Below are 12,769 nucleotides of genomic sequence, written 5' to 3'. Positions count from 1 at the left end.
TGTGAAAGTGGTTTCTCAGCTCTGGTCAAGCTGAAGACAAAGCAGAGGAAAATATTGGACATTGAGCATGACCTCAGAGTTGCTTTGTCTACCATCACCCCAGACGTTGAGACTCTTGTCAGGAGCAAACAACATCCCCAGTTATCCCATTAGTTCCCTGGGATGTTAAGCTAAGAAGTCTGCTAAGGATATATTATTTATTATTATAATAATTTTATTTCATTGTGTTTTTAGCCCTAGTTGCACTTTTGTTGCAACCCCAGTTATCCATTAGTTCCCCCAAACTTACTGTAGGTCTGTTATGTTAAGCTAAGAAGTCTGATAAGCATAATTATTTATTATTATAATTTTATTTCATTGAGTTTTTAGCCCTAGTTGTACTTTTGTTGCAACCCCAGTTATCCCATGAGTTCCCCCAAACTTACTGTAGGTCTGTTATGTTAAGCTAAGAAGTCTGCTAAGAAGCATAATTATTTATTATTTTATTTCATTGTGTTTTTAGCCCTAGTTGCACTTTTGTTGCAACCCGTTATCCCATTAGTTCCCCCAAACTTACTGTAGGTCTGTTATGTTAAGCTAAGAAGTCTGCTAAGAAGCATAATTATTTATTATTATTTTATTTCATTGTGTTTTTAGCCCTATTTGCACTTTTGTTGCAACCCGTTATCCCATTAGTTCCCCCAAACTTAGGCCTGTTATGTTAAGCTAAGAAATCTGCTAAATATATTATTTATTATAATTTTATTTCATTGGGTTTTTAGCCCTAGTTGCACTTTTGTTGCACTTTTTTGTGTTTATTTCATGTTTTTAACAGTGCATGAACGATTGTGTATTACTGCAAATAAATTAATAATTGGGAAATAAATCAGTGGTTAAAAATCTGGGTCGCGACTTAATGACTAAGGAAAATGTTGGGTCCCGAGGCTAGACCAGTTGAGAACCACTGCTTTAAATGGTGCACAATGTAGAAATTAGAAAAAAATGCGGAAATTAACATTTCATGGTATATTTTAATTATTAAATAAATAAACTGAGTCTACAGAAGTTTGAACTTACCTGACAATTTACTTAGTTACTTTAGATTTATGACTTTAGTCATCTAATTCTAAATGGCATGCATGGTAAATATTTTGTAAACTAATTGCAGGCTCTGCTAACATAATCGGTTTTCTCTCTCCAAACTGCACAGTGCACCTTTAACAAGAAGTATATGAATGGCTGGTGTATGCACCTACCCTCCATAGGTTTTCTGCTTTGACCCGACCTTCATGTATCATGTTACAATACACAGCGAGTCAATAGACTACTGTTCTCCTAACATGCTTATCCATAATAGCAAACATTGAGCTGGCCAAACGGCGCTGGAGAAATGGTTCCAGAATTCATTTGAAACTGAATTCAGTTGCCTTTATTATGAAAAACAAAACAAAAAAAACAGTGTTTTATATGCAATTCTGTATAGATTACACAGGTAATGGCCAATTTGCAAACATACCCCAAGTTAATGGGCTGGTACAATAGATTTTCCATACAAATGTAGAATAAATAATTAAAACATGTTTTCTACATATCCCATCAAGAATTGCAGACCGATCTTTCTTTTCATACAGTATTGGTAGTACAATATTTATTTTTCCTTTTAAATGTTACATGTTGGAGCAAGAAAATGACAATTGTCTTCAGCCACACATTTGATGCAGAGATAAAGTCAAGACTACCCAATAATGTATTGAGTACTACAGAACTGGCAAATCAGATTTTACATATATATACATAATGTATATGTACATATATTTTTCCACTACACTTTCGATGCTGGACAGTGAGACACTGTTGTGCAGAAGTTGATGAGAAAAAAAAACACTTTCAAAAAAAAAAAAAAGGCGATAACTACGCATGCTGATACAAACAGCAACATAATAATGAGGGGACAGGGATCCAATAAAAACAAAGATGATACCTACAAAGAGAAAACATAACCACTCTTGAAACACATACCAAACCCCCTGTAGGAATGCAGTGAAATAGACACGTACACACTCACGCAACACACACACACTTCTCATAAACCTGCACACAAAACCCATAGTCTCTGAAGGAGTTATTTTGGGTGGGGGGGGGGCTTCCAGGAGAGGGTAGAGCTAATGATTAGCATGACTGTTATTATTTATCATCTATTACCTCTGCAATAAGAGAGGGAGGATCCTTTTTTTGTCTTTTTGGTAGCGCGGCTACAGTATTTACAGTACAAATACAGGCAACGTCATTTAGTATTTTTATTTTTTTGTTCTTTTTCGTATTTTTTGTTTGTTTTTTTGTCGTTTTGATTTCCTTCTCACATACATCCTTACATACATACACACGTGTTGTATCACTCTCTCCCTCCTCTCATTTTGCAGTTGGGTTTTGCTGGGACATGGCGGAGCCTAGAGAATGGGACCAGGTGGGTGGTGGATGGGGCTGACAGGACAAAGAAAGGGGGGAGGGAGGGAGGACCAGGGGCGTCTCTCTCTTCCTCAGCAGCATCCTCCAGGGGCAGGCTTGACGGGGGTGCTAATGATCTTGATGTTGGGCTTCTCCGAGCCGCCGGTCGTGGCCCCGGGGCCCATCCTCTTCTTGATCTCCGCAGCCATGGTCATGAAGGCCTGCTCCACGTTGGTGGCGTTCTTGGCGCTCGTTTCCAAGAATGGGATCCCCAGGGAGTCCGCAAATTCCTGGGTGAATAGAGAGGAAGAGATATGGGGAGGGGGTAAAAGCGATCCATCACCATTGTTAAAGAGTAACTAAACACATGGCCATTTTGTTGTTTTCAACCTGCTGCACACTTTGCCCCACTGCAATCTGTGATGTTAGAGTACACCCCCCCCCCCCCCCCCAGTCTTTGATAGATTACATTCTAATTTATTGTCATTGTACAATACAAAGAAGTTTGGCATCCAACCAGAGTGCAAATGTAGCAATAAACGATGTACAGGTGATTAAACTGGGTACAAAATATACAAATGAGTACTACAGAGTGTAGTGCTAATCAGATGTCTGTACAGAGTTGTAGTATAATATGTGCAGTGATACAGGTGTAAAGACAGTATGGTAGTAGTCATACTGGCCAGCTGCGTAACTAATAAGAGTAGGATATGTACAGATATAGATCTGTAGTATCTACAGATATGTAAAAGGATATGTGCAGGTAAGTACAGACCGGACTATATGTATATATATATATGGTATATAGAGCATTATTGTACATGCTATGATAATAATAATAGGTTATATGCAAGTAAGTATATTAGAGGGGTTATATGCAGGTATATTCAGATCCATATTCAATATGGATATATATGCGGTAAATATAAAGATTCTGTATATACAGCACTGTTGTACATGCTATCATACAGACTATGAACTAAACACATGGTAATTTTGCTGCACAAATTGATGTTTTCAACCTGCTGCACACTCTGCCCCACTGCAATATGTGATGTCAGAGTACCCCACCCCGACAGACTTTGATAGTACCTCCAGGTACTCTGAAAGCACCTATTCCAGTGGGGTGGAGGACGCAGCATGGTGCAACTATCACCCACTAGGTCAGCAAAATGACCACGTGTCTTGTTACCGTTTAATGAATGACATGCATGTCTCAAGTCATGTCCGTCTCTCACCTTTGCTGTTGTGTAATCTACCACCTTCTTGGTCGTCAGGTCACACTTGTTTCCAACCAATAGCTTGTTGACATTTTCACTGGCATAGCGGTCAATTTCCTGTAGCCACTGTTTGACGTTGTTGAAAGACTCCTGAGACGGGGGGGGGGGGGGGGGGGGGGGAACGGATCAAATGACCAACCAGTATAGACCTTTTCAGTGGAATTGCGTTGCTAGGGGAAGAGCTCAGGCCTAGCAACGCAATGTGTATTTCCAGCCAGCTATTGAATTTATATGAGCGAACACTGAAACAGGAAATAAACATGGGTCCATTTAGAACGTGTATGTTGTGAAGTTAGAAGAGAAAGAACAGCTAAATTACTAAATGTAGGTATGAGAACCCATGAACCATCAACTCAGTGTAAAACACGCCAGAGAGCCGGTACAGATCAAGTAGGAGGATAAGAATCAGGGCTGGGCAGTGACCTGGGCCCTCATTTATCAACAATTCTTAGAAAGTGTTCTATGTTCGTACATAAGCACAGAATTTAGAATGTGTGTACGCACAGAAATATTGGGATTTATCAACCGTGCATACAAGGGTCCTACGCTTCTCTCCGTGTTGATAAATACCTCTTTGTTCTACGTCAATGCTCGTGCATGATTATACATATATGGTCATGAAACCCCCCCCATGGGATGTGAAATAATGGACTGACCGGAGCGAACTATGAGAAACTCCATGAGCGAGATTGTTCACGGAACCAAGAAGACACAACCCGTGTTATGGGATAAATAACAGGCTGGCGGACTTGTACATGGTGATGTCAGATATCAAGACTCCCTAAGACCATTGCTGCAATTCTGCCTGGGCAGCTCAAAATACTAATAAAGACCGTTCGTTAACCACTGTTTGGCGTTAGTGTGTCATTATAACCATGCTGGAATATGAATGCCTTTATTCGTTCTGTTCGATTGGCTACCGGGTATAATATGATTTGTACTAGAGGCATACAATCTATTTCATTGTCGGTATTAGGTAGTGTGACGTACGTGGGTTGGTCATTATCATTTTTTTTTTTTTTTTTTTTTTTTTTTTTAAACTTTATTTTTTAGCGTGTATCGCTTTTCTGGTCAAGCATGACCGACAGTTGTAGGGTGAAACGGGAGAGAGAGCAGGGGGAGACATTCGGCAAATGACGGCGAGTCCGGGAATCGAACTCGGAGTCAACCAGATCCGTGACGCAGCACGGAGTCCCGCGACGCAGCGCGGTAACATGGTGTGCTACTGGAGCACCTTGGTCATTATCATTATTACTGTATTTGGAAGACCATGTGAACATCAGATTAGTATAATTAGTGTTATGTTATGTTTTGTATGTGTGTGTGTGTGAACATGAGAGCTGATGCTGTCTCTTCTTCTCTTCCTGTCAGGTGCTGCCCGTCCCTACACTGAAGAGTGCTGATTGCCTAATGAGTGACAGCTGAGGGCAATCACTTCGAGAGGGACGGGTGGACAAGTAGCTGACAGGACACACACGTCGGGGCGCCTCACTGTGTCATTTTGCCAGTGACCAAGTGGAGTGAGGTTGCCTCTGCTTGCCACTATTGTGTGGGATTATCATTGTGCTAGTTTATACCAATTGCCACTGTGTATGGACTATTGATTATGTGCTGCCTGCGTGGACCAAACCCTGTGTGGGGTATGTATATTGTTGGCCATTTTAGATTCATCCTACACTGTGAGCTACATGGTTAGAGTGGGGTTTTCTTTGTTCCCAGATTGCCAACCACGTGGCAGGTGGTTGTGTGGTTAGTGTTTGTTTGTATTATATGTATATCTTGTTTGTCCTCCCCTACCTTTTCCCCTGTGCACCATGGAGGAGGTTTAAATCCCTACCTCCATTTAAATACATAATTTACTATTTGGAAAACGTCTTGTGTTGTGTCTTTTTTACCTACCTGGGACATTGTTTTGAAAGCATTTACTGAGAGAGGCTGCTTTTGCTCATGTGCAGCCAGCTCCAGTCATTATTCTGTGTGGTCCTTAGACCTTCGTACATGACAGGTAGCCTATATGAATTACATATAATAGCAGCCATAGCCTACATTATGCAACAGTAACGTGCGCATATTTAATAACACATGGCACAGCCCTGCGAAGCCCTGCATACAGTAAACCAACTTGATCATTAATCTAGCTGTTGTATCTTTATGCTTATGAAAACATTAAATAATATGTATAGGCTATAGGCCGTCGCTTTGCATTAATAGCCTATATTCTCAAATGGCATTTAATGGCTATCAGACTCCTCGCTATCCTCAGACGGACCAGTATACCTTTATATCATATCATATTCATATCATAGTTTACTCTATCAGCCTACCCAGCATGTAATACGTTCTTTGTTAGAACTCAACTCGTTATTTTGCGCATAGATTGCAGAAATACGGGAACGTTTTGATTTATATTAACACTATGGCGACCGACGGGGCGCGGCGATTTAGGCCTCAGAGGACAGCGGATTGTAAACAAACCGATGTACTTTCTAAGAGCTTTATATATCATTTATAGTATTGCTATCTGTCCCTTGTCACTTGAGTGCATAAACCGTGCCTTCATAATGGCTTAAAGAAAATAAAAATCCATCGGTTGGTTGTCATTTTATAGCGTCGTGAATATAAGGTATATCGCGCTTTTAGTCTAGGTTTTTCTGCAGGAGGCTGCAAAATAGGCCAAACGTTGGCGCCGTTATATCAAACGCCATTTCTGCTGTATATATACGAATGAAATAAAACAAACTGCGTAGCATCCGGACTATTACAGAGCATCTATGGATGAAATGGGGGCGGCGGGGAACGCCGATTACTATTATTGATTAGCAATACAGTGTGCGTTCAATATAGCATTCATTGATGATCACGTTACGTTATAAAACAATGTCCAATCCAGCTGTAATTTGGGGTAATATTATCCTACCGTCAGGCCATGTGATCGCCGGCAGCATTTCCTCACCAGTCATCGGATTCTGGTAGATCGATATGCACATTGGCTAATCATAAATCCCATTATTCCACGCTGAAAAAAACGCTCTGCAAGCTGATCCAAGATGAGGGTCTTCTTTTGGAATCAAGGATCTATGATCCGCCCACAGAACTGTATTTGCATTTTTTTTAAATCCACATAATGATACTGCAGTGGAGCGATGGCGCCCCTAAGCGGGTGTGGCCGGTACTGCATGTTTCGAAAATCAAATATGTGAAAAGATCCGGCTAGTGGATCGGGTACCTAAGAAGCGTTATAAATATGGAATAAAACAATAACAACTCGTCACGTATATACTCGTGGCTCTGGTCCACAACGCTCTTTTTCGAAACACGTATACCGGTATATACGTGGACGGACGACAGTGTTAAAAGGCTTTGACATTGTAAAACTAAATACGTGGAATTCTGTAAGCAGAATACAAGTCATATCACCCACACGATATAATATGCCCTGTATCCAGAGCATGTATGCTTTTCATTCATTCAAGACACATTTATTGCAAGGGTTTTGTATACACATAAACTCAACAAATAACCTCTGTTCTCGTTGCAATGCGTTTTTTATTCTTTCTTATAGGAAGGGGGAAGAACACTATCGTGGGTGTTCATATGACTTGTATTCTGCTTACAGCTTCGGGGGTTCCACTTATTACGTTTAGGAATGGCAAAGCCTTTTAAATATAATCAAAACGTTCCCGTATTTCTGCAATCTATGCGCAAAATAATAACGAGTTGAGTTATTGAGTTGAGTCAGTGCTTATTTCCCCGTTGTAAACATATTCTACCACCGGGCGCCAGCTACGCATGCTCCGAGCTGTGTGTAGATATACGCACAAAGTCAAGCACAAGTTCAAATTGATAAGTCCCACACTTTGCTTAAAAATGATCATACGCACGGGTTACGCACGTATCTGTGCGTACGCAACGTTGATAAATGAGGGCCCTGGAATCTACATCATGGTATATTATGACATTTACCTTGGTAACTATGAATGAAACCCTAATTATTTAAAAAAATATTTACACCAGCAAACAAATACCACATTCTCTATCATGTCGGCCCTCTGTAAACATGTTTGTAACATGTTTCAACAAAAAAAGGGCACAAAACTAAACAGCCTATCCCCTGAAGGGATAGAACTTCATAATGTTGGTATCTGTAATTTGTCGGCCTATCGCCCAGCCCTACTAAGAAATTGACCTATCTCAAACCACACACTCTTTTCTTGATCCTTGATTAATAAAAAGAGGGCAGGGTTTGAGACCGGTCGATTGGATATTTTAGTGTTGAACTAACCTGGTCTGTGACATCGTAGACTACTATGATACCGTGAGCGCCTCTGTAGTAGCTGGATGTGATCGTGCGAAACCTCTCCTGCCCTGCCGTGTCCCACTGGTATCACAGAGAGAGGAGTAGGAGAGACGTTTAACAATGCTGCCAAGCAGGTTAACCTTTTTGTTATGGTACGCATTCTGTAAAGCAGGTTTCTGCCAAATCTTGACTCAAAAACATCCACTTCAAATTTAACCATACAACTCTTCTGTGATTCATCTAATAACTAATATTATTTTCACAAAAGGTATAAGAATAACTTTTCTGATAATAACATTTCACTCTCTCCACAGTGATTTCCCCACCCACAGTATAGGACAGTTTCTGTAATAAATCGTATCCAACAACTACTATCTCTTCAGAAAATCAAATGGGGGTCCACAGCTGTTGAGAACCAACACTATACAGAAGTCAGTCAGAGAATCATCATATGAGAGTCTACAATAAACACCAAGAGAAAGCGGAAGGAGGGTCTTTAGGCTACTTACGATCTGAAGCTTGATGGTTTTTCCGTCTAGGTCTATGGTTCGTATTTTGAAATCCACACCGATAGTGCTAATGTAACTTTCTGTATATGTGTCATCCTGGGGAGAGAGGAGGAAGATAGTCAGGGTGAGACATCCTGCCAGTAAAGCAACTGTTACATCAACAGTATGGTTACTCAGTCAATATTAGCACTAGTGGGACATGAAAGGTTAGGTACACTAATAGTTCGTAATTATAGTATGGATATAAATCTAATCGTTTTTATAGTGTATACACAGCTAGTATGGATATAAATCTAATAGTTCTTATAGTGTATACACAGCTAGTATGGATATAAATCTAATAGTTATCATAGTGTACACAGCTAGTATGGAAATAAATATTATAGTTCTTATAGTGTATACACAGCTAGTATGGATATACATCTTAGTTCTTATAGTGTATACACAGCTAGTATGGATATAAATCTAATAGTTATTATAGTGTATACACAGCTAGTATGGATATAAATCGAATAGTTCTTATAGTGTATACAGCTAGTATGGATATAAATCGAATAGTTCTCATTAGGGCTGCAACTAATGACTATTTTGGTAGTCGACTAATCTGTCGATTATTATAATTTTTTTTTTTTTTTTGTTTTTTAATAGATTTTTTTTTTTTTTGAGACCAGGTGCTGCTGACTGTTCTAATAATAATGCCAGTTCATTTATATAAATATTGAACAGTGTGGGGCTGAGGTTGCAGCCTTGCTTCACCCCTCTGCCTTGTGGGAAGAAGTCTGTGTGTTTATCTCCAATTTTTACAGCCAATTTGTTATTTTCATATATGGATTTAATAACATCAAAGGACTTCCCCCCTATACCACTTTCTATTAATTTAAAAAGTAAACCCTCATGCCAGACTGAGTCAAACGCTTTCTGGAAATCGACAAAGCATGCATGAATCTTTCCTTTATTTTGATTTACATATTTATCGATTAGTGTGTGTAGGGTGAAAATGTGGTCAGCTGTTCTATAGTTTGGGAGGAATCCAATTTGACTTTTGCTTAAAACATTGTGCTCATTGAGGAAATCTATAATTCTTGAATTTAGGATGCTGCCAAATAATTTCCCCAGATTACTACTAACACAGATGCCTCTATAATTGTTGGGATCATATTTGTCTCCGTTCTTGAAAATGGGTGTGATCATCCCTTCACTCCAGCTTTCAGGGAAATATCCCACACTTAGTACCAAGTTAAATATTTTTAAGATGGCCAATTTGCATTTTCTGTTTGTATGTTTTACAAACAGAAGAGAGAGAGGTATCTCGAGAGAGAGAGGTATCTCGAGAGAGAGAGAGAGAGAGAGAGCGCGAGAGCGAGAGCGAGAGCGCGAGAGAGAGAGAGAGAACATACCTCTCTCTCGAGATACCTCTCTCTCTCTCTCTCTCTCTCTCTATTATTTTAATAATCACATTTTATTTTCCTTTTCGAATCCCATGCCCATCGAACTAAGCTTCGAAGTATTTAAGACAGCCCTAATGTGTACATGGTATATACCTTTGATTTGAGAGTATAAGGTTTCAGGGGATCAACCAGAACGGTTTGGGCTTATTGCACATAACGCGTTTTATCTCGCGATCTATGGAAAAATACTGGATTATATTGGAAATGCGCGATGTTTAGCGTGTAATAAACTACCAACTACAGTGTGTAGAAACAAACTATTTCTTCCATGTTGGACTACAAGTAGTGTCTGTCAAATGAGCCACACCATTGTCTCCACAGCTATAATACAGAACACACGCACACAGATCTGCAAACATCGTGAAACACCGCAAAAATTACAATTTTAAGCTGGCCTGAAGCGTTAAGAGATGGGGACAGCTTATGGCGCTGAATGAGTTAAGGGCACGAGCGTACGGAACATCCCAGGAAAACTTACTGCGAATCGGAGAAGAAGGCAAGACTTTCCAACACCAGAGTCACCAATCAGGAGCAGCTTGAATAAATAGTCACTGTGGAGAGACCAGAAACACCCCTGTTAGGCTAAAACAACAGATCACCATCCATGTCTCCACATTCACACTTAAAGCAGGGTTGGAGAAAGACTTCAAATCAACTATGAAAATCACAATATGGATACTTGCAATATCCTTGATGAAGGAGGCTGGAATATTTTGATAAAAATGTCAAAATGTGTGTCAGAAGGCCATTCTAAATTATTATAAGCCCTACTGGTGCTGCAGAAGTCCTCTGGCCAACGAATCAGAGTCTACAGATTTAAGCAAACGTCTTTGTTGTTGGCACAGACACCTGCAGAATTCACATCATCATTGTAAGAGAACACTTTTTTCAATGAAAATTAAAACAAGGACACAAAAAACATGCCATCAGGGTTAGAAATTAACATTTTTTTTCAAGGGCTTTTTTTGCCCCCCTTAATTGATTTTCGGGGGCTTTTTTTTGTATTTCGGGGGCATTGAATTTTTATGAAAATTAACATAAGGATTATAAAACATTGTTGACACTTTTTTTTACAGTCTTCGTCCCTATGTTTGATAATGTAATGTTAATGTCTCCATATATAGGGCTCTACGCTAACCTTTTTCCCAAGGAGCACATGTGCTCCTAAATAAAATGTTAATAAATAAAATCTAAATAAAAATTTAGGAGCACACAAAGAAATTTAGGAGCACAGTGAAAATTGTTCAAGTAACACAGAGTTTATTAACTATTTATCTCATGCATTATTATACTGTGCGTGTGCACACTATGAATTGAAAATGGGGGACCCTGATGTAAACAAGACGAAAGTCTTTCTCTGGTCTGCATCCCCTTAACTTGTGTGTATTGAGCTGTACTGTATTGTACCCATTCTGCAATCTGTTAATAAAGTTTTCAATCAATCAAACGCAAAGGATATCGGTTGTCAAGCTGCTTTTGTATGTTGTAGTGTTGTTATGATACCAACATTTTGACTTTGATACAGATAGGAAAGGTAATGGAATATATTATTAGATGACAGAACATTGAAAATTCTTTATACAATTATTTAATTCATTATGAAATAGAAATTCCGTTTTTGGGTGGAACGTTTGTTGCAAGGAGGGAGGAGGCGGGGACCGCTGCGTGTTACACACAACACGGAGAAATGGTCTAGCTGCTTCGGTGCGTCGTTAACGTCGGAAGAAATTCCCCACTAAGCCCTAAATTCAGAGCAGAGCAGTATCCCAATGACTTTTATGCTTCAGTCGATAAGGTGTTTTGCGAATTCTGTCAACATACCGTGTGGACTGGACCCGCAAAAACACGTGCGAATATCACTTCAAAAGCCATGTCAGCCGGATTCCTCTCTTTCTCCTCGTCTCTCTTTTGCTCAAAATAAAAATGAATGGGCTTCATGGCTGGCTGATTTTTTTGCGTTGTCTGATTCTGAATGTATAACTTGCCTAAGCCGGTACCGTGACTTTGTTTTCGGGCGCTACTGTGATTGGACGTTTATGCGCCTTGTGTAATGTGGGACTATTATAACAGCGGAGCTGTTTTGTAATCGTCACTCGTCTCAATGCTCGCACTGTAGATCATATATATAATTATATATATAATTAGTAAACTGTCGGGGGCATTTTCTGCCCCCCTTAACTGATGTTCGGGGGCATTTTGTCCATTTTCAAGGGCATTTTGCCCCGAGCCCCCGTTAATTTCGAACCCTGCATGCCATTAATGCTATCAACCATATCGCAATCACAATATGATATTTTTCCAACACCGTTCAGCCCAAAAAAACATTCAGTTTGACGGCTTCCAGTTCCTGGCTCTGGCAGAGTCATTTATTTTGTTAAAAAAAAATTAAAAAAATACTTGCCAAGAACCAGGACTTGCTCCCGTGAGTAATCACCTCTTGGGTTAAGAGAAGAGACAACTCCAATGTTCAGGAAGTGAGTCGAGGCGAGTATAGTGAGTCTTAGGGGTTGTTTAACAAATAATAATGTCCAACAGAGGCCTTTCACGTAATGTTTAGAATGCTCATTTGTCCTCCATGTTGGAAGAAACAGCAGCTGTTGTGTTGATATGAGAAATATATATGCAAAAAAATGATGTAATCATTTGATATTTATAATAGATTACAGAGTCTTGTAAACAAGTAACAGTAGAACAGTAATATCATACCTTTCCAGTACCTACTCTACCACTGCACAGAAACTAGGCATTTTCTTTTGAAAGTGGTTACCAATGGTAGCCATGTTGGAAGAAAAATAACTAAACAAACATTCT

General features: G+C 39.5%; 1 protein-coding gene across 1 annotated transcript in view; it reads right to left on the bottom strand.

The window, feature by feature from the left end:
- Positions 1-1,607: 1,607 nt before the first annotated feature.
- The window catches only part of LOC311233982 (ras-related protein ORAB-1-like), a 29,919-nt gene continuing 18,757 nt past the window's right edge, over positions 1,608-12,769 (bottom strand). Inside the window, exons 2-6 of the mRNA XM_084321055.1 lie at positions 10,437-10,509; positions 8,511-8,606; positions 7,987-8,082; positions 3,663-3,794; positions 1,608-2,714 (exon numbers count right to left, since the gene is read on the bottom strand). Of these exons, the coding sequence (XP_084177181.1) occupies positions 2,517-2,714; positions 3,663-3,794; positions 7,987-8,082; positions 8,511-8,606; positions 10,437-10,509 (595 nt within the window). The 3' untranslated portion in view covers positions 1,608-2,516. The remainder of the gene's footprint in view (positions 2,715-3,662; positions 3,795-7,986; positions 8,083-8,510; positions 8,607-10,436; positions 10,510-12,769) is intronic.

This window comes from Notolepis coatsorum (assembly GCF_963971535.1).
Source record: "Notolepis coatsorum genome assembly, chromosome: 9".
NCBI classification, from domain to species: domain Eukaryota; kingdom Metazoa; phylum Chordata; class Actinopteri; order Aulopiformes; family Paralepididae; genus Notolepis; species Notolepis coatsorum.
Note: the sequence above shows the minus strand (reverse complement) of the source record. Positions and strands in the feature narration are given on the sequence as shown.